Source organism: Mastacembelus armatus, chromosome 9 (genome assembly GCF_900324485.2).
Source record: "Mastacembelus armatus chromosome 9, fMasArm1.2, whole genome shotgun sequence".
NCBI lineage: Eukaryota > Metazoa > Chordata > Actinopteri > Synbranchiformes > Mastacembelidae > Mastacembelus > Mastacembelus armatus.
The window spans coordinates 12,060,387-12,081,898 of record NC_046641.1 but is presented as its reverse complement, the minus strand read 5'-3'; the positions used below and the strand labels follow the sequence as shown (position 1 = coordinate 12,081,898).

Sequence of the window (21,512 nt, the reverse complement as noted above, 5' to 3'; positions counted from 1 at the left end):
TCATCATACACTTTTTATTAAATGTACTCTTCTGATCAGGTCTTATGGAAGAAAAACAAGTTTTATGAAGGGGAGGTTTTTGTGACAAATTACATTTGCAATGTAATGCTGTATATAACAAATTCATAATTATCGCTATTAGAATTTTTGATGCCAATGACAAAAAGTACACCTGCTCCACAAATAAGAACAGATGACAGTTCTTATGTACCTGGATGTATCTTGTTACATACCTTGCCTGCTGTCTCAAAGTATAAATAATCATGAGACCACAATGAAAATGCAATAAAATATTTTAAAATAAAGCAAAAAGGATCAAAATGCAAACACGAGCCTTCAACTCTCACAAAGTGATGTAAGATGTAGCTGTGTGAGATCTAATCTGTAATAAAAAGAGATAAACCATGCTGAATGTATCATAGTGCTTTACTTTTAAAGGTAATCCTCAGGTTTGAAGCAGCCTAAACTGGGCCAGTGTGTGTGTGTGTGTGTGTGTGTGTCGGTGGGAGGAGAGACAGGGAGGGAGGGGACACGACCAGCGCGTTGTTCCTCCTCGTGCGGCAGTGATTCATGTGCAAGAAGAAGAAGAAGAAGAAGAAAGCTATCGTGAAAAGCAGCGAGCTCGTCCTCTGGTGAAACGGATATTATTTATTGTGTCTCCTCCTAACATGTGTACTCCGTGTTGTATCTCGCAGGTGAGGAACAATTACCCGACTTACATCCGTGTTTTGTTGTTGTTTTAACGCTTGTAAGCGTTACAGCGGAGCGTTAATGCCGCGGTCAACGTCTGCTTGTTGTTGTTGTTGTTGTTTGTTGTTTATTGTTTGTATTAGTGTCTGTAGCCTCTTAGTGTCAGCTCATGCGAGTAGCCGACGATGTATTTGTGTCTCGGTGACTGTCAGCAGCTGTAATTAATTCACGGTGGGATCAGATTATAATTCCTGCGCTGAATAACTTCACTGTGGTGCCATCAAACCCGCTGGAAGACAAAGAGACGAGGTCAGTTATAGCTAAAACATCAGGCAGCAGCGTCTGCGACCAAAAGTACCGTCATCTGAACGTCTTTACAGATGTGCCGTACGGATACTGGATTGGCTGTATTCACACTTACCCAGCCTGGTTAAGATTAAACCGGGTGTGGTGATATTATTGTGGTAGCCGTGTTGCCTTTCAGGTAACGCACAGTTGCACTTTTCCACCCACCAACAAAAAAAAAATCTTGGAGACTTCAGGCCAGTTCCTTTTTCTAGCTAGTGTCCCTTAAAGAACTGCTATGGTTTTTCTTTTTTGTGTGTGTTTGTGAGCTGATTGTGTTCAGGTTGTTTTATTTTAAAGTTGCAGAATCACTTATAAAACACGGACAGCTCATGGCATACTAGAGAATGATGTGCATTATATACCCCCTGTGGAAATAGTATAGTTTGTTTTTCTGAAAACTCACTTTTGAAGCCGCTGCCTTATTTTTAAAAGGTGTCTTTTTTGAAAATATACATATAGGCCTATACTTTATAAAAAATATCTAAAGAAAATATGTAGATATGAATATTGGGGCTGCACCAAATACTCGAGTAAATCGATGAATTCGATTCGAAACTTCAATAAGATGACAACACGGTGCAGTGTGTGTATTGTAAAGTAGAACTGGTGAACTACAACAGCACTTCGTCAATGCTTCAACATCTGAACAGAAAACATCCAGTTGTGAACCAGACTGGCTCACCCACGTACCATGTCGTTTGGACAATGGTATTATTGTTTAAAAATGCAAAAGTTAAGTTTTATCCAATTACTCGAGTAATGGCTGAAATCTTCGATAGAATACTCAGGTCCAAAAATGATTGATAGGTGCAGCCCTAATGAATATGGAAGAGGAAACCCAATTTATATATTCCTCTTTTACTTTTAGACCTTAAGCTACTAGCTGTTTTTGTTTATTATGTATAGATTTAAAAAGATCTGACAATAATTTGATAACTGGTTTGTCATTTAAGCCATGTTGAAGCAAGAATGGCAAAAATTCACTAGTCCCATGCAGATATTATTTCTGTTGTGCTGCACTGTTGCGTGAATAAAGAAAGATATCTGAAAATGTGAGTGTGTCAGAGTTTCTACCATTATGTTGTTTGTCAGAAATGAACTGGCAAATGAATCAGTAATAATAATCATTACTGGTTAGAGCAGTAATGTTTTTGAATCATTTGAGAGCTGTAAGTAGAATTAAGTTGCAGATGTACTTTAAAAACCACTGTGGTTTGTATGTATAGTAAAGTTAGAGAGGATTTTCTTCAGTGCTTTCAACAGCTTGTTGTTGACCACAGGGTTATCACTGCTGGGCTGCTGAGCTGGGCTGGTCAGGAATTTAATTACAGACACATTTCTCATCTGAGGAGAGTTCACTTCCATTTCCTGTTCTTTTCAAAGACAGGAGCGATTGAAACAGAAGGATTAAGAGAAAATGAAGGGCAAACAGTAAGAACAGTTTTGTGTTGCTGTGTTGGTGGTGTGCTAACCCCTGTCACAGACACCCCATTTAGTTTTGTTGCCATCTGTACTTATGTGTAAACTTGTAATTAACTTCTGGCAGGTACATATATGTGCCCCTCTTGAGGTTTAGAATAGCTCAAATTGATGTGTGCTCTGTCAATTTCTTCCTTGGCTTTGGCTTTGAAGTTTGGGGTGGATGGGTGTTTGGGTTAGATTTGGAGAAAGAAGCAGCAGGCGTGGTGTGGGAACAGCTCACTTGTAATTTATCAGTGGGATCAGGGATGTATGCCATGTTTGATAGGGGGTAGGCTTTAGCTCAGTGCTGAGTGTTGTCCAAAGTGCTGTGAGCATTGGCTGTGTGTGTGTGTGTGTGTGTGTGTGTGTACTGAAACCATGTGGGTGTTTGTAAGTAGCACAGCAATGGAACAGTACGTACGTTTTGGCAGGATACATGAGTCAGGAGAACCTGGGGGATAACATGCTGCCATTTAGTAAGCATCCTTCCTGATAGGTGTCCTTGATTAAGACACCAAGCATTCACCCTGTACCCTGGCTTCTGTGGATGTGCAAACAAAAAGAATATTTTAATTTTGCACTACTGTTCTCCAGCCAACATTTTTTCCACTATCTCACTTTTTCAGGGGTGATTCAAAAGCGTTCCCTACATCCCAAACTATCACTTAATGTTGAAGCAGCTGTAATGTACAGGTGTTGATGAGCCATGAAAACACTGGACTTGTAAATCTATAGTGTGCATGAATACATCCACTAAATAGCTTTAGTATCCCCCTCCAAAATGAATGCCTGGCTCAGTCATACAATTAAAATTACTGACCACCTGTGTTTACTTGAGACATGTTGGTTTCCACTCAGGATTTCTAGTGTTGTCAGCAGCAGTTGTTTGCTTTCCCACAGGGTCAGCATCTTCATCTGTTTTGTCTCATACTGAACTGACCTCAGCCTCCTCTTCTCAATATCTTCCCACGTCTTGTGGTTTTTTAGGTGTGCTGATGTAACTGTGTGAAAGGCTAGCTCTTTGATGCCATTAGTATCAGTTGACTTAGAATAAAGCAGATGCTGGAAATGCCATGATATCATGTGCGATTCTGCATAATAGCATAATCTCACTCTGATAAACAGTATCTTTTGGGAAGTGAAAACTTGTCTGTGGGTAAATACAGCATGATGTAGAATTAGTACTTGTTGATTTGACACCTTTTCTGTTTTGTTTCAACTGTTGCCTTTGGTTGTTTGGTGTCCGTTGGATTCTTTCATTTCCTCCTTCTGTTTGTTTTCCTGGGTTTTCCTCTGTACATACGTAGTTGTGCTTTGTTGATTGTAGCTAGGGGCTGTATTTGCTGAGAGCGAAGCAAATACCTTCCTTTGTGTATAAGAAACAGAGCAGTGATACATTTTTGCTGTGTGTATCGAGCTGCCTAGCTAAACGAACAATAACGTGGCTGTCAGTCACAATATCCAGGGGGAAATGGAGAAGTTCTTGAAGGAGTATGTGTGCCATCCTGACTGTGTAAGAAAGATTTAGCCTTTTATTGTCTGAAAGTTTTTGTTTCACCTTTAAGTCTTTTCTTCATATTTCCCTCTGACTGTTCAACAAAAACATTGTTGAAGTTTGAGAAAAGAGGGTGTGTATGCACTTTTGTCTAAGCTGCTGGTATGTCGTTATTCAACGTGGTCATCTTTATCCACTGACCGCTATCATTAAGCTCTAACTAGCAGTTGTGAATCAGCCAGCTATGATACCGTGTACATGAAAAGCAGAATTTACTAAAAAAAAAAAAAAAAGGGAACAAAAGTGAATAACATGGATGAATGAACAACCACATTGATGGTTTGACTCAAGTTGAGGTTTATAGCCGTCACTGAAAATTGAATGCCCACTTCTTCCAGTGAAGTTGTTTTGACAGTGTTCATCTCAATTATGAGTCATGTGTAATTGTGCTGCTTTATGTTTATGTTTTAAAACTCTTTGCTCGGGGGTTTTCCTGTTTTTTTTTTTTTTTTGTTTTTTTTAACAAGGAAACATACAGATACAGATCCTTCTGTTCAATCCTTGGAGGTTAGCCACCACAAGGAGCAAAGGTTTCTGTAATCAGGTGCTAAGTAAATGGTAGTCCATTTAGAGTTTGTTGACTTGAGGGTTAAGAAAAACTTGAAACTGTCTTTGTAGTTGCGTATCCTCCTGAGTTTCCTCTGCTGTGCTTACAGTAATGAGTGACCTAGTTTTGCCGTTGGTCTGTTTGGACTGTGGGAGCAGTTGTGTCTATGTGACTACATCCACCAGAGTTTACCCCTGATTGTTTGATGTAATTTATTTCCTGTTTGTCCAAATACTGTAGTTCTTTTCATCACTCTTATTGTGAGGATAATAAGACATTGCTGAATGAAAAAAGTGATGAAAAATGTTGTCATTTTCATCAGTACCCTGCTTGAGCTCTGTTTTTTATTTTATGCCAGTCCTGTGTGATTTCTGCTTTGAGCAATATCATGTTCTGGCCCTTAGAATAGCTGGAAGGTAGTTCAGTGTTGGGCTGTGGCTCATTTAGGGTAAACGAAAGCTAAAGATAACAAAGAAAGGGTGAAGCAGAGAAAGCGTAGGAACAAAGACAATAGATGAAAATAAGCTTTCATGTAGCTGTGTGGGGGTGGATGGAGGAAATGAGAGGAAGAGAGTGACACAGAGCTCCAGGCTGAGTGAGAAAGAGAAGTTTTTGTCTCTCAAGAGTCCCATAATCTCAGTAGTGAGGTTTGTTGCCATCAGTGGAGACTTGTGAGAGTCTTGGCTTAATTAACTTCTAGATTGAGGCATATCCCAAAACTAGATTTTACCTCTTCCCTGTTAACTGCAGCACAGGATGCCGTTCTTTGAGACAGATGGCTGCAGCAGTATGGGGGGTTGATCTTGAAGCTGGGGTGTACACTGGAGACACGCTGACCACCTGTCAACATTGCTGGTGGGGCAGGCCGGCCATGGAGGAGGGGGTGGGTGGCTCCTGAAGTGGGCAGGGTCTGCGTTGGTTACCATAGATACTCTTTTTGTATCTGTGTGTACTGGAATTCCTGGAGATATTTTGTTCTCCAGACCCCCCCCCCCCCCCCTCACCTCAGCCATCTCTACAGAGTTTGCTGTTGGGCCCCCTCACTGTGTGTAGCTCAGTGATGAAACACCCCCTAACTAATGAAATCTAAACACCCTCACAGCTTAAATCACCATGTTTTTTTCCTGCCTACTTTAGGTCTGTTGTGGTTAATTAATCGCCCATTGAGAAAATCGTGGCTGCAGCAGGGAGAAAGGAAACAGCTTATTTTGTTAAGCTGTAGTCAGATTGACACCAAGGGCCACATGTATAAAGCTTAGTTTAGATTCAAGGTTAGAAGTCTGTGTGCACAAAACCAGAAATATGCTAATATACCTTTGCAGGCCGAAAACTAAACTTCTTAATACACACTGACATGATATTTTAAGTGAATTGTGGTTGTATATGAGCTTGGTACCAACTTCTGCAATTATCTATGAATAGATGTTGACGTAACCCTGAATTGGGATTAGGAGTAAACTGCTCTCATTTTATGTTTGATCAAGTGTGGATTCTTTATTTACTATGTCATTTTCTTGTTTCACATTGCTGATTTCTAAACCGGAAGGGGCAGTTAAGGGTTTTTCTCTGTATTTCGTAAATCCTGATTTTTACCTGGTCACAAGATATGGCTAAAATGTTGAGCTTTATGATATGTGTTATAATCAGTCTATGCATTTTAAGCCACATCATAATATTGAATTGTTTGGCATTATTGGGTTTGGTTTCAGAGATAGGGAAAGCTGGCAGGGAGAGATCCCTGTGAGCAGAGTAGTAGCTTGATCTTGACCATGTGCTCGTGTGGATCCACGAGTCTGCAGCATACCACACATTACTGACATCTGAAGCGGAACGCAACACATCAGACATTGTTGAAAACTGGCTTTACTACAGCTGTACATCTTGGCTCAAATACAGGCCTTGACTTTGGTCACGCATTTAGACTAGGGCTATGAGGGAAATTGAACTGATCTTAGTAGGATTCATTGCCTTGTCTGGAGAAAAACTGTATTAATCATCAGAGGATCTTTATACAATAGGAATCCAGCACTGTCAGGATAGATTTCATTTACAAGCTGGAGCATCTTAAAGGTGCTGGGTTTTATGTACAGTGGTGTGAAAAAGTGTTGGCCCCCTTCTTGATTTTTTTTTTTTGCATGTTTGTCACACTTTAATGTTTCAGATCAACAAACTAATTTAATTATTAGTGAAAGATAACACAAGTAAACACATGATGCAGTTTTTAAATGAAGGTATTTATTATTAAGGGAAAACAAAATCCAAAACTACATGGCCCTGTGTGAAAAAGTGTTTGCCCCCTAAACCTAATAACTGGTTGGGCCACCCTTAGCGGCAACAACTGCAATCAAGCGTTTGCGATGAATTGCAATGAGTCTGTTACAGCGCTGTGGAGGAATTTTGGCCCACTCATCTTTGCAGAATTGTTGTAATTCAGCCACATTGGAGGGTTTTCGAGCATGAACCGCCATTTTAAGGTCATGCCGCATCTCAATCGGATTCAGGTCAGGACTTTGACTAGGCCTCGCCAAAGTCTTCATTTTGTTTTTCTTCAGCCATTCAGAGATGGATTTGCTGGTGTGTTTTGGATCATTGTCCTGGTGCAGAACCCAAGTTCGGTTCAGCTTGAGGTCACGAACAGATCGCTGGACATTTTCCTTCAGGATTTTTTGGTAGACAACAGAATTCATGGTTCCATTTATCACAGCAAGTCTTCCAGGTCCTGAAGTAGCAAAACAGCCCCAGACCATCACACTATCACCACCATATTTTACTGTTGGTGTGATGTTGTTTTTCTGAAATGCACTGTTACTTTTACGCCAGCCGTAATGGGACACACACCTTCCAAGAAGTTCAACTTTTGTCTCGTCAATCCACAGAGTATTTTCCCAAAAGTCTTGGGAATCATCAAGATGTTTTCTGGCAAAACTGAGATGAGCCTTTATGCTCTTTTTGCTCAGCAGCGGTTTTCGTCTTGGAACTTCACAATGCAGACCATTTTTGCCCAGTCTCTTTCTTATGGTGGAGTCATGAACAGTGACCTTAACTGAGTCAAGTGAGGCCTGCAGTTCTTTGGATGTTGTTGTGGGGTCTTTTGTGACCTCTTGGATGAGTCATCGCTGCGCTCTTGGGGTAATTTTGGTCGGCCGGTCACTCCTGGGAAGGTTCTCCACTGTTCCATGTTTTTGCCATTTGTAGATAATGGCTCTCACTGTGGTTCGCTGCAGTCCCAAAGCTTTAGAAATGGCTTTATAACCTTTTCCAGACTGATAGATCTCAATTACTTTCTTTCTCATTTGTTTTTGAATTTCTTTGGATCTCGGCATGATGTCTACCTTTTGAGGATCTTTTGGTCTACTTCACTTTGTCAGGCAGGTCCTATTTAAGTGATTTCTTGATTGCAAACAGGTTAGGCAGTAATCAGGCCTGGGTGTGGCCAGAGGAATTGAACCCAGGTGTGATAAACCACTTGCAAAAGATGCAAACACTTTTTCACACAGGGCCATGTAGTTTTGGATTTTGTTTTCCCTTAATAATAAAAACCTTCATTTAAAAACTGCATGATGTGTTTACTTGTGTTATCTTTCACTAATATTTAAATTAGTTTGATGATCGGAAACATTAAAGTGTGATAAACATGCTAAAAATAAGAAGTCAGGAAGGGGGCCAACACTTTCACACCACTGCAGTTGCGGCTTTCACACTTCAGGTGCAGCTCTGTACCTTTAGTTGCATGTTGTTCTTCACTATTTCAACTCTCATTTCCTGGTTGTTGCTAGTTCTTTGTTTAATACACTCCAAAATGAAAGACAAAACATAATAAAATCTTTGCTGTAAGGTACATTCAGCATATATACTGTAAATGTTATACTGAATAGTGGAAAAGGTGAGTAATGTAGCAACATACTTTAAGCACAGCCACAGAAAACAAATTATGTTAATTAATTCAGTTGAAAAAAACATTTTGGGCCTCCTTTAAGGCCCTTTAGTCAGATGCAGATGTCACTAGACATAACACAACTGTATTTTTCTGACCACAGTCATGACACCCTACTATTGGTAGGTCAGCAATTGTTAGCAAATAGCCCATACCATAATTTCCTACATCCCACCTAATGCTGTAATGACAGTGCCTAGAGAGTAGAAAGATTTCTCTTTAGCTCAGAAAGACTGAAGGTATTTATTCATATTTATGCAACACTGTTCAGATGTAGAATCTCTGTATTTTCTAGTTAAGAAGGGACAGTGCTGTGTTGAGTGTAATGTTGCGCTTAGATTGCCTCTCTGTTGTTCCAAATTTTGACTATGGTGTGTGTGGGTGTGTGTGTGTGTGTGTGTGTGTGTGTGTGTGTGTGTGTGTGTGCGTGCGTGCGCGCCTGTCTGCAAATCAGTCCCTTCTGTGATAATAAACTGACTCATCATAGACTGAAACGTGGCCAGACCAGTCCCACACTAGCATCTTTCACTTGCAAAGGCTGTGTTGGATCCCGTAAGGGAACAACATGCAAAGGCAAATGATGCCTGTAAGCCCTACTGAAGTGAAGCAAATACCAACTACAGTGTGCCACACCTTTTACCACAGCAGTGTACCGTGTTCTACAGGCTGAGGAAGGTACAGCGCTTAAACAAGCAGGAAGGGATGGCCAGAGGAAAAAGGTTTTACTGTATAATTATAGAACCTTTCCTAAATAGAACACAAATAGAACACAAGGCCTGTCTTTATATGAGGGCCTGTCAAAAGAAACAGAGTAGGGCTTTGTGTGTGTGTGCGTGCGTGTGTGTGTGCGTGCGTGTGTGTGTGTGTGAGAGAGAGAGAGTGTGAGTGATTTCAGACAAGAGGCCTTGCTGTCTGTGCTGACCAAGGGCTTCTATGAAAGAGGGGGTGGGATTTGCTCTTTGTGACCGAAATCATGAATGAGCAAAGAGACATACACATGCATTTTGGACTTATGATACAGGCAGGATCTCTGAGGATTTTTTTATTTATTTATTTTTTACCTTGTTACCTTCCTTCCAGGTACAGGCTCTGCAGCTGATAGAGATAATTATGAGCTCTTAAATCCTCCCTTAACTTGGTGCCCTCTAAATACATTATATCAGATGGCTGATAATGGTGTAGAAAATAGTGAAACTGATCTGGGGGCGTTATCTCCATCTAATACTCTATTGTTCTCTGTCTGCAGCTAGCCTGCTGCTGTGGCTCAGGGCCCTGCTCATGCTGCTGTAACTGCTGCCCCAAGATCAAACAGTCCACAGGGACCCGAGTCATGTACGCCATGTATTTTCTGCTGGTCACCATCATCTGTGTCATCATGATGTCCCCCACTGTGGAGCAGGAGTTGAGAGACAAGGTAAGTACATGAATCTCACACACTGTGATATATCACCCCCCCCAAAACACATGCACACACATAAGAGTGCACAACATAAGGTTTTCCTGAACAACATAAAAATAAAGCTATTGGAAAAAACGGAAGTCTCCTTTATTAGATTCTCGATAACAAATCCCAGCTTTTTCTGTGTGTGTTTTAATTAAATGAAGTATATTTATACATAGCATAGTTAAAGAGTTTGTGTGTGGTTGCCTGTGTTAATTATAAGAAGGTAGGGAAGAAATAACAGCACACATAAAAAATGAAATCTATAATCTCTGTCCCATAATAGTTTGGTTTTAATTGGAGAGTGAGCTAAATGGTTAGTGCTAAATGGCTCTGAAAGTCTGGGTGTTTCTGTAGTTACAATAAAATGTACTAAATGAGTTCAGATGGAAGATCAATTTCCTGTGTCCAGTTGTTTAGCTAGCAGCCTGACTACTGACTTCTCATGGTATCAAGGGATTACCCACAGTACAGTTATTAAGCTGTTTACAATAATGATTTAGGTTTCACCGGTTGGACTGAGTATAGGCCAGTTGCTGTTGACAGTAGGGAGGTACTTCTTTATTAGTAAGATTTCTTTAACAATATGTCATTTTTACAACTGAGATCAAACCAGTCGCCATCACAGTTCTGCATTAGTGATACTTTTAGAAAGTTGTCCTAAAAAGTAAGAAATCGTACTGTGTTGAATGAAAGACTATGGACTCATCAAAGTTCAGGTATTTCCAGCTTTCTGTGCTGGATTTGCAGGCATTAATCACATTCACATCACCCCATCCCTCAGCTAAAGTTGGGTTTTATCTGGGTCTCTTGTGTCTTCTTGTTAAATATCTCATGAGACTGTCGAGGCTCAAACTAGACTAAAATTAGCTGTATATTTTCAGGTAAGTTATGTATGCATTGCTTAGTTGTCCTAAAGTTTTTGGATTTTTTTAAAAGTCTGTTCCCAGCTTTAGACCTTAATTCCACTGTGTTTAAAAAGGCACACACTAAATAGAAGAGTGGGAGTTGGCTCAGAGGCAGTACTGAGAAGCCAGAAATTGCTTTAATTCAATGACCTTTTACATAGTTTTGTGTGCTGCTGCGCCTGTACATTCAGCTCAGACTTCACTCTGGACATAAAATGAGGTATGCCAGTAAACAGACAGTAAAATGATGTGAGAAACACATGCTGACATGGAGCAGAACTGAAAAAAAACAGAGTGTAGGTTAAAAAAAAAATTTATTAGTTAAAAACCGTAGCACCCGTTTCACACATTTTGAAATGGGTCCCATCAGGTGAGACCATGTTTCTGTTTACCGTTCTGTTTATGAATAGAATAAAACATTTAGGGGATGTACCAGCACCACTTTCCCAGTGCTAACAGGCAAGCACTGCTGCAGGCACAGTCGGCATCCCACTGTTTTACTTGGGGATTCCATGTATGTCAGTAGTAGGGTCATAGTTGAAGGGGCAGGAGTTCAGGCTGATAGCGTTTTGTTTTTAACCGCCCACCTAGCGTCCTACGTTGGGTACACAAGAGGCCTGTTGCTTTGTCTTGTGGTCTTTTCTTCATGTTACCTCTTTAAATCATCTTAATGCAAAACAATTATTAAATGGACTATCTGACTATTTCTGTGGTTACTTCTGGGAGAAATTCTTCTTGAACTGGAAAGCTTGTGTGGGTGCTGTTATCTGCAACAGTATACAGAGGTTATGCTTGTGACCTGGGTGAGTGAGACTATGGACACAGGCTGGTACAAGGTATCAGAAATGATGTCCTGATTAGAGTGCCTTCTTCTTATTTTGTCCGCAAACAGCATGTGGTATCAGCAAACTACTGAGTCAGACCCTGAGCCGTCATGATTTATGATTTTGCTATGTCTGGGAAGAATACGCTCAGCTGATTGGTTTCCCACAGCAATGACTGCAGGCTTCCTCAGCTTCAAACATGATTTGACAACAGTGATATTTTTCTACAAGTCTTTTTCTGTTTTTTTTTTTTTTGTTTTTTGTTTTTTTTTTTGTTTTTTTTTTATCTCTTTCTCTGCCAGTGTCCACAGCCAGTATGAAACAACTCCCCACTGTGAGTCATTTTGCGAATGGAGAACCCAGTACAAGGCCTGCCCAGGCTCAAAATGGCTTCTGATAGTCCCATGCAAAGCTTGCTGAGTTCCACACACATACTTATATACACGCTCAGTGAGCACAGTGGGAAGTCCCAGCTAAGAGAGCAGCTTTTGTGCATATGACAGCGATGGTCTTTTCTCAAGAGATTTACAGCAAACTGAAACAGCCGGCCCCTTTCCCTCTTAATCACAACACCATGGACATGCTAATATGGTCCTCAACATGAGACAAAAGCTCCAAAATGGGCTTTTTACTCTATGTTGTGATCTGGCTCTGGATTGTACTGCACACTGAGGTGATGACAACTCAATCCGTTGGCGTCTCACCCATGTGGTGTACAAATTTAGGGCCAGTCTTTTACCAAAAAAGTAGTGAAGCAAACTCAAAACATGTATTGTCTAAAAGTAGAAATCTCTGTTTTTGTTTTTTTTTTTTTGTATTTGACTTTGACTCTTAACCTTTACAGCAAAGGGTGTCAGTGAAAGGAATGGAAATTTTAGTCTCCATTGTGTGGTTATTAAATTCAAAGCCTGTCTCTGCTGTTGGCACAGGGCCACTGCAGCACCTCCTATTTTCTGTTGAAGGCCACACAGCAAAGCACTGCCTTTATCTACATTACTGACTACAGTTCTGCTCTCTGCTTTTTTTTTTTTTTTTTAGTTGTCTGTAGTTCTGAACAGGTTTTGAGATTTTATGTTAAGCTGGATGTCCCAGTCTTTCTCTTTTGATTTTGTCCTCTCTCTCTCTTTTTTTTTTCCCTCTTCCCAATCCCTCTGACTTGCTGACAAAAGGTGGTTAATTTATTCATCTATGTCTTTTGTGTGTACACTGACAGTTAGTTGTAAGGCCCCTCTAACAGCCTGTAGAGAACGAGGGATGAAAGAAGGTTTCATGGAGAGAAAGAGGGGTTGTTGTCGCTGCCTGTTCTCTCTTTCTGCTCCTTTAGAGGCGTGACACTTAGAACAGACACTATTAGGGCCTTTCTGTTAGGCCGCATACTAGGCAAACATGAGCAGAGGTGCTTTTTTCCACAATGCCGTAATGATTTTCCTTTGTTACCCATGTCAATCAGATCCCCTTCTACAGTGAGTTGTGTGAGAAGATGAATGCAGGAGAAAACTGCAAAACTCTGGTTGGCTACTCTGCTGTCTACAAGGTGTGTTTCGGCATGGCCTGCTTCTTCTTCTTGTTCGCTATCTTCACCATTCGTGTCAACAATAGCACAGGCTGCAGGGCGGCCATACATAACGGGTAAGAAAGACTTGTTCTTTTTTCTGTTTTGCCCTATTACTAAAGATTTTACACTCATCCTAAATATATAGCTCTAACCCGGAAAAGGGTGATTGTCAATACAAAGGCAAAAAAAAAAAAATCTGACTAAACTGAAGGAAGATTTTCATACTGGTGTTATTTAGGTCTGTTTTACATCCTGGTGTAACAGTAAGACATTCAAAGATGTTAGGTGCAGCCTTATCCTTTAATTGAGAAACTCTCTGTGAGGGAAATATTTTGTCTTATTTGCTTATTTTATTATTTACTGACCATAGTATATTTTGTCTTTCATTTAACTGAGTTTTGTATTCTATTCAATGCCACAGAACTTTGCCCTGCTGCTTGGTTGTTTATCACATTGGTAGTCATGTAGCTAAACTGCATCAAGGACACAGCTCCTGTTTCCCAGGTCAGCATGTGGTTCCAAAATTTTGTAATACAGAGAAAACACTAGGTGTAACTCACCGATACGGAACAGTGAGAGCTGTTGACATGGCTCACTGCTTACTCTATAAAAATTTAATACATACTTGGTTCTTAATTGATCTATGAATTTCTTGCATCTTGCTTCACTTTGTTTTATATTTTATTATTTTGAGTATTTGCACTTAATATTTCAGTTTTTATGTACAAATTTGAACCTTGTCGATACTTTGAATGTCAGATTCTGGCTGCTGAAGTTTATTGTGCTGGTGGCATGCTGCGCTGGAGGTTTCTTCCTCCCAAATGAGGAAACCTTTCTAGAAGGTAAGAACGTGATATTTTTCTCCAGAGCTGCAGCACTAAACTGTTTTCCAAGCTGTATTTAATTATTTGATTTTAAAATTAGCATGACCTTAACATTTACATATCTATAGTCAAAAATTAAAAAAAGCAGGAGAAATAATAAATACAGTTTATAGTCTGATCCAAGTAAACTTCCAAAATGACCCTTTTTTTTTTTTTTTTTTTGGGGCCATCATTTCAGCAAGTTTAAACTTTCATGCAGTCTTATCACATACATTTTCCCCACCTCTCCCTCTGTTTAATACCACAGTGTGGCGCTACATAGGAGCTTGTGGCGGGTTCCTTTTCCTACTGATCCAACTCATGCTGTTGGTGGAGTTTGCACACAGATGGAACACAAACTGGTGAGAACTCCTGTCGCTTTTGTTCCAGTTACTCAGTCAGACTGAAGCATGGAAGCCCTGTAAATTCATGAGAAAATCAGAGGGTGGGATGTATTCCTCTGTGAGGATATTTGGTTGAAAAAAAGCTTGGAAAAAGGGGAGTCATGAGCTTTGTGTGTGTTTTTTTTTTTTTTTTGGGTGGAGGGGAGGCTTGGCAGCAGGCCTGTCCTGTGCAGATTCACAGGATGCATATGGTTTAGGAGTATGTATTCAGTTTCCTTCCCACACAGGCAGACACATACCGTAAACCTTTTAACATGTATTTGCATTTGTATTCATACACATTTATTTAGTTATTCAGTAAATCCTTACATTTTAAGACCAAGTAAAATGTGAAAGTACTTAAGCAGTCATAAACTGTCTTCTTATCTCCTCAGGGTGCAGGAATAACTCACCTAACATAACCATTTCTCTTTCTTTGAATTTTCTTCTTTAGGCCAATCTTGCCTGTGTTTGTTTTGTTTGCTTCTCTTCCACTTGTTCACATGATCCTTTTTTTTTTTTTTTTTTTTTTACTTAATTTAATTTAACTTGCCCTTAATTTGCCCTACCCTTGTTCATGTTGTGTTTTTCCTTTCTGGTATCTGTTTTCTCTCTCTCCTTTCCTCTCTTTGTCTCCAGGAGTTCAGGAGTGAAGTATAACCGGCTGTGGTATGCCGCTCTGGCCTTTGTGACACTGGTGCTGTTCAGCATTGCAGTGGGAGCAGTTATCTTCATGGCAATATATTACACCCATCCCGAGGCCTGTTTACTTAACAAAATCTTCCTGGGCATCAATGGCAGCCTCTGCTTCATTGTCTCCCTGCTGGCCATCTCGCCATGCATACAGAAATGTGAGAACATTTACATCGTTTGCTTGCATAATGCAAATGAGAAAAAACATTTGCATTTACGTAGCTTGACTTATCACTGTGATAGAGATTCATAAATAGTAACATATTTGAGACAAAATAATCAATTTAGTATCATTATAGAAACTAGTAGTAATCAGCATAATATGTTTTTTTTTTTGAAAATACATTTATGTCATTGGTTATTATTGGTATAAGTGCTTGTATTTGTCAGTTTAGTTAATTATGCTGAAAACGTTTGTGTTTACCTTTATGTCCCTGCAGTGCAGCCCACATCAGGCCTGTTGCAGCCAGGGGTCATCAGTGTGTACGTCATGTACCTCACCTTCTCAGCCTTCTCCAGCAAACCAAAAGAAAGTGAGCATGAATTATCAACCATCTCCACATAGTAGTTACAGCCATTATTGGAGATCAAGTGGAACCAACAGGCATAATTTATTTTGTACAACTTTGCAGCATAAGAACAAAGCTTAAACACATTTTTAAAATGCTTTATATTTGTGAAAACAGGCAACTGTGATGGTATAATAAAAATATTATATGGCAACTTCTAAAAATAAATATTGGTGGTAAATTATATGGTTAATAATAAAAGTGAGACACATATAATATATAATGACTTTCTAAAATGAAGCCTTAATATATCTATTTTAGACATAGACAAGTTAGTGTATAGTTTGATCTGTTTCCATCTATACAGCACTCTATTTGCACAGATATTGACAAGATAATATTCTATACTGAGATATTTGTCTAAATTTAATCATTTCATAAATATTTAATATGAACAGGAGCCTCCAAAGTAACATATTGAACATACACACATACACACTCTGAGTCTGTTAGTGTTTTTCTCTGTATTGCATGTGGTACTATGGTTCCATTTTCACTCCCTCTGTTCCCCTCCCTGCTGCTGACACTGCCAAAATGCACATACTCACAGCATCTTTCGTAATCTCCTTACTCCTTTATAATACTTCCTCTGTCTCTTCTCTTACCCCATCCATCTCTGTCTGCACATTCTTTATATCTAGTTCTGGAGAGCAATGGTATGAACACAACCGTGTGTGTGTTTCTCTTAAACTCTGGGACGGAGAGCGACAAGAAGATTGTCACTGCTGTGGGAACGATTATCCTGTTTGCCTGTATTCTTTACTCTTGGTAAGACAGGCACACACACACACACTCTCTTTCTTGTCCTTTTTCCTAATCTCAGTGTCACACATACAAACTAAGTTTTAATAATATCATTGCAATATACAGTGGGTATGGAAAGTATTCAGACCCCTTTAAATTTTTCACTCTTTGTGTCATTGCAGCCATTTGCCAAAATCAAAAAAGTTCATTTTATTTCTCATTAATGTACACTCAGCACCCCATCTTGACAGAAAAAAACAAAAATGTAGAATTTTTTTGCAAATTTATTAAAAAAGAAAAACTGAAATATCACATGGTCATAAGTATTCAGACCCTGTGCTCAGTATTGAGTAGAGCAACCCTTTTGAGCTAGTACAGCCATGAGTCTTCTTGGGAATGATGCAACAAGTTTTTCACACCTGGATTTGGGGATCCTCTGCCATTCTTCCTTGCAGATCCTCTCCAGTTCGGTCAGGTTGGATGGTGAACGTTGGTGGACAGCCATTTTCAGGTCTCTCCAGAGATGCTCAATTGGGTTTAGGTCAGGGCTCTGGCTGGGCCAGTCAAGAACGGTCACAGAGTTGTTCCGAAGCCACTCCTTTGTTATTTTAGCTGTGTGCTTAGGGTCATTGTCCTGTTGAAAGGTGAACCTTCGGCCCAGTCTGAGGTCCTGAGCACTCTGGAAGAGGTTTTCTTCCAGGATATCTCTGTACTTGGCCGCATTCATCTTTCCTTCAATTGCAACCAGTCGTCCTGTCCCTGCAGCTGAAAAACACCCCCACAACATGATGCTCCCACCACCATGTTTCACTGTAGGGATTGTATTGGACAGGTGATGAGCAGTGCCTGGTTTTCTCCACACATACCACTTAGAATTAACGCCAAAAAGTTAAATCTTGGTCTCATCAGACCAGAGAATCTTATTTCTCATAGTCTGGGAGTCCTTCATGTGTTTTTTGGCAAACTCCATGCAGGCTTTCATGTGTCTTGCACTGAGGAGAGGCTTCTGTCGGGCCACTCTGCCATAAAGCCCCAACTGGTGGAGGGCTGCAGTGATAGTTGACTTTGTGGAACTTTCTCCCATCTCCCTACTGCATCTCTGGAGCTCAGCCACAGTGATCTTTGGGTTCTTCTTTACCTCTCTCACCAAGGCTCTTCTCCCACGATCGCTCAGTTTGGCTGGACGGCCAGGTCTAGGAAGAGTTCTGGTCGTCCCAAACTTTTTCCATTTGAGGATTATGGAGGCCACTGTGCTCTTAGGAACCTTGAGTGCTGCAGAAATTCTTGTGTAACCTTGGTCAGATCTGTGCCTTGCCACAATTCTGTCTCTGAGCTCCTTGGGCAGTTCCTTCGACCTCATGATTCTCATTTGCTCTGACATGCACTGTGAACTGTAAGGTCTTATATAGACAGGTGTGTGCCTTTCCTAATCAAGTCCAATCAGTTCAATTAAACACAGCTGGACTCCAATGAAGGAGCAGAACCATCTCAAGGAGGATCAGAAGAAATGGACAGCATGTGAGTTAAATATGAGTGTCACTCTGCAAAGGGTCTGAATACTTATGACCATGTGATATTTTAGTTTTTCTTTTTTAATAAATTTGCAAAAATTTCTACATTTGTTTTTTTCTGTCAAGATGGGGTGCTGAGTGTACATTAATGAGAAATAAAATGAACTTTTTTGATTTTGGCAAATGGCTGCAATGACACAAAGAGTGAAAAATTTAAAGGGGTCTGAATACTTTCCGTACCCACTGTACCTCTTTATAGTATTGCATTATAGAGTTGAGAGATTATGCCAAAGTAGCAGTCCAAATCAACTAGCAGCCATTCTGTTACAGGCGATGTGGAATAAAAGTAATGTATTTTATGGCAGGCTGTAGCGACAGAGACAGGGTAGTTTTGATTGGATGTGACTTCATAGAGGCATTGTATGATTGGCTGTGACTAAGCTAAGAGTGTGAGACAGAACTATGGCTTTCTGCATTTGTTCACATGTGTTTCCTATAACGTGGAGGAATCGTGTCTCTTGTGGTCGCTCCCAGAAGAAGAGGGAGTTAGACCCCGCAGCAATCTGAAACCTGCAAATTATTGGAAAAATACATAGTTATGGAATTACGACCCTTCTCTCCCTCCATCTGTCTTTATATCTCTTTCTCTCTTTCTCCATTCTCCCTTTAGCTTGACATCCACCACCAGGAGAAGCTCTGCAGCGCTCAGAGTGTGTAGGAACAGTGAGCCAGAGACTGAGGTACATGCACAAACACTTAGATCTCAGTTGATATGGGTGAATGAATTGTGTCTAATGGTTAAACAGATTAGCAGGACTTGAAATCACCACTGACCAGACAGACACTTTTGATTAGACATCCTTATCAAATTATGTAGATGCTGCTGGAGTGACATAAAGTGGCTTTGTTTATTTACTGTATGTATGTGTCTAAAATATTTAATTCTAGCTGACGAACCTGTGTGTATTGTTTGTCTTCCAGAGAGCCCGCTGCTGTTTCTGTTTTGGAGATGACACAGGTAAGGAAAGACAAATACATCTCTTACCACCACATCCACTTACTCCTCCCTCACTCTCCCTCCGCCTCTCCGGCCTGTTCAGTATCTCTGCATATGTCCCCAGCCAGAGTGTTTGCTAAACTCATTGTTATTCCACAGCCAGACTGAACATGGTGAGAAAGTATTGGTCAGCAAACATAGATGATGTCACTGTTACTAGGAGGGTAGTATGACACAGTGAAGCAGGACTGCTGGAGAAGTGGGATTATGGGTAGGCTCACACTGCCACCTGCTGGAAGTAAAGCCTTGTTAGACGATGGAAAATGTAACCATTAGGAGAATCACCACTTGTATAACAGAGATTTACTTTACTTAATAGATAATATGATTTGACTGAATGACTCCGTGACTACAGTGGATTTCATTGCACATCTTTTCTCTTGGCTCCTTTCAGATGAGTATGACGAGGAGAAGAGCGGTGCAGGGCAGAACGTGGTGTATGACGAGAGAGAGGGAACCATCTATAGCTACACCTACTTCCACTTTGTCTTCTTCCTGGGATCCCTTTATGTCATGATGACGGTCACCAACTGGTTTCAGTAAGTTATACTAACTGACACACTGATTGTGCTGTGTAGTATCCTACCATTTGTCAGCAATGTCAAGCTCCCTGTGTGCTTCCCTCACAGTTATGATGACCATAAGATTGAGAAGCTCTTGGATGGCAGCTGGTCAGTGTTCTGGATCAAAATGGCTTCTTGCTGGGTGTGTCTCATCCTCTACATGTGGACCCTCATCGCTCCCATGGTCTGTCCAAAGCGTTTTGAGGCCTAGGACATGCATCACTACACTGAGGTCAGACTACTCTGATTCTGGGGGTGTGGCCAAGTCAAAGCTCCCACACTGAACCACGGGACCACCACTACACAACCCTACACTACCCTCAGTGTTTAAAATGGAGGATTATCTGTTGCCTTTGTTTTATATGCTAGTGTTTATTGTACTTTGTGTTACAATGTTAAGCTGTCAATACCTCGTTGGTAATTTTTATTTTTTTTTTTTTTTTTATTCCTTTATTACCACTGATTTGTGGAGTTTTGTATTGCTTACATGTTTGAAATTTGATAAACTTACATTGGGAAACATGAGAAGCATAAAGTCTTTATAGATTCCCAGATAATTTCGGTCTTGAAAGTGTAAATATTTCCTGTTTGTGCCAGTTTTTTCCTACCTTTACTCTCAGTCAGTACATTACTAAAGTTGGACCATAATGTTGTAGCAAATTTATGGAACAAACTTAATTCAGGATTTGCTGTTACAAGAGATTTGTATTTATTTGTGTCTCAAATAATCAAAAAGGAATGTCCTTTAAATGAAATACACATGTCCCTGACTCTGTTTAAATACTCATCTCTCAGGCTCACATTTAAGCTGTATTATGTTTAGGCTTTGTTATATTGTGTCCTTTTGTAGAAGTTTTCTATGCAACAGAAGAGAAGAGCTTGTTGAAATTAGACACACACATATTGTTGAGGTTTCCACTTAGATCAGAGGGATAATATTACAGACTTTTGGTAATGTCGGTGCTCCCTTTGAGCCAAATCGTTTCTTAGGAAAATCCATGTCGTGTACATTTCCGGTTTTCGTTGTCGGCGTGCTCGTCAAATCAACCTGCCTTATGTAAGAGTGACGTTAGCGGAGCACCACTTCTTTGGAAGACCTGCAGTGCCACAGATGAGTAACATTTACCAAAGGTAGATGTCACAAAACAGAGTATTGGCTTTAGTTAGAGAACAGAGAAAAATGTATAACCGAGATCATAATGTATTTGCATGTGCACACAGACACTTAAATCAGCTGTTTTCTGTACAGTTTTAAAAGGTTTTTGCCTTGTCTTCACCACGTGTGTCAGATCAAAATGGTGGTGAAAGTCAGGTAGCCTGAGTGTTTTGTTTTTTTTAGCAAGTTATTCAACACTGGATGTTGAGTTTGATGTTGAATTCAAAGTCACTCAAGACCTTCACCTGTTACCTGTGTAGCATATTTTTAGTGTTTTGTGATAATACAATATGGTGCACATTGTCATCTGTAAGTCCTAATGTCCTCATCAATAAATCATTATGTTCTCCTTTTGCCTAATTATATTCCCCAATTGTATGATTTATAATAACTTATATGTACATTCAGCCTGAAGTTCTGTGACCTGTGGAAAATTTTATTTGAATTTTGAGTATTTCTGCATTTTCATTATTGGTATGAATGTAGCATGAACGGTGCTGGGGAACTCTGACATCAAACGAAAAAAATCACAGCGGACCGGACAGCGGGACCCACCCTGATACAGATACCATGCAGGAATACTTTTTGGACCAAGTAGTATTTAAAATGTGCGTTCCATGCTGTTTTACAATAATCACATTGTTTCAATAAAACATGGAATGAATGCCATGTGCCATGCTTTATTTATCAGTGTAGTCCTACATTCAGAC

At 40.1% G+C, this 21,512-nt stretch overlaps 1 protein-coding gene across 1 annotated transcript; it reads left to right on the top strand.

Annotated features, from left to right (window-relative positions):
* Positions 1–569: 569 nt before the first annotated feature.
* serinc5 (serine incorporator 5) lies at positions 570–21,151 on the top strand. The gene is made up of 12 exons (XM_026321512.1): positions 570–695; positions 9,782–9,949; positions 13,159–13,337; positions 14,023–14,105; positions 14,395–14,488; positions 15,149–15,360; positions 15,643–15,735; positions 16,413–16,539; positions 18,697–18,766; positions 19,008–19,044; positions 19,478–19,622; positions 19,713–21,151. The coding sequence occupies exons 1-12, from the start codon at positions 669–671 to the stop codon at positions 19,855–19,857; spliced, it is 1,380 nt and encodes a 459-aa protein (XP_026177297.1). The 5' UTR covers positions 570–668; the 3' UTR covers positions 19,858–21,151.
* The last annotated feature ends 361 nt before the right edge of the window (positions 21,152–21,512 follow it).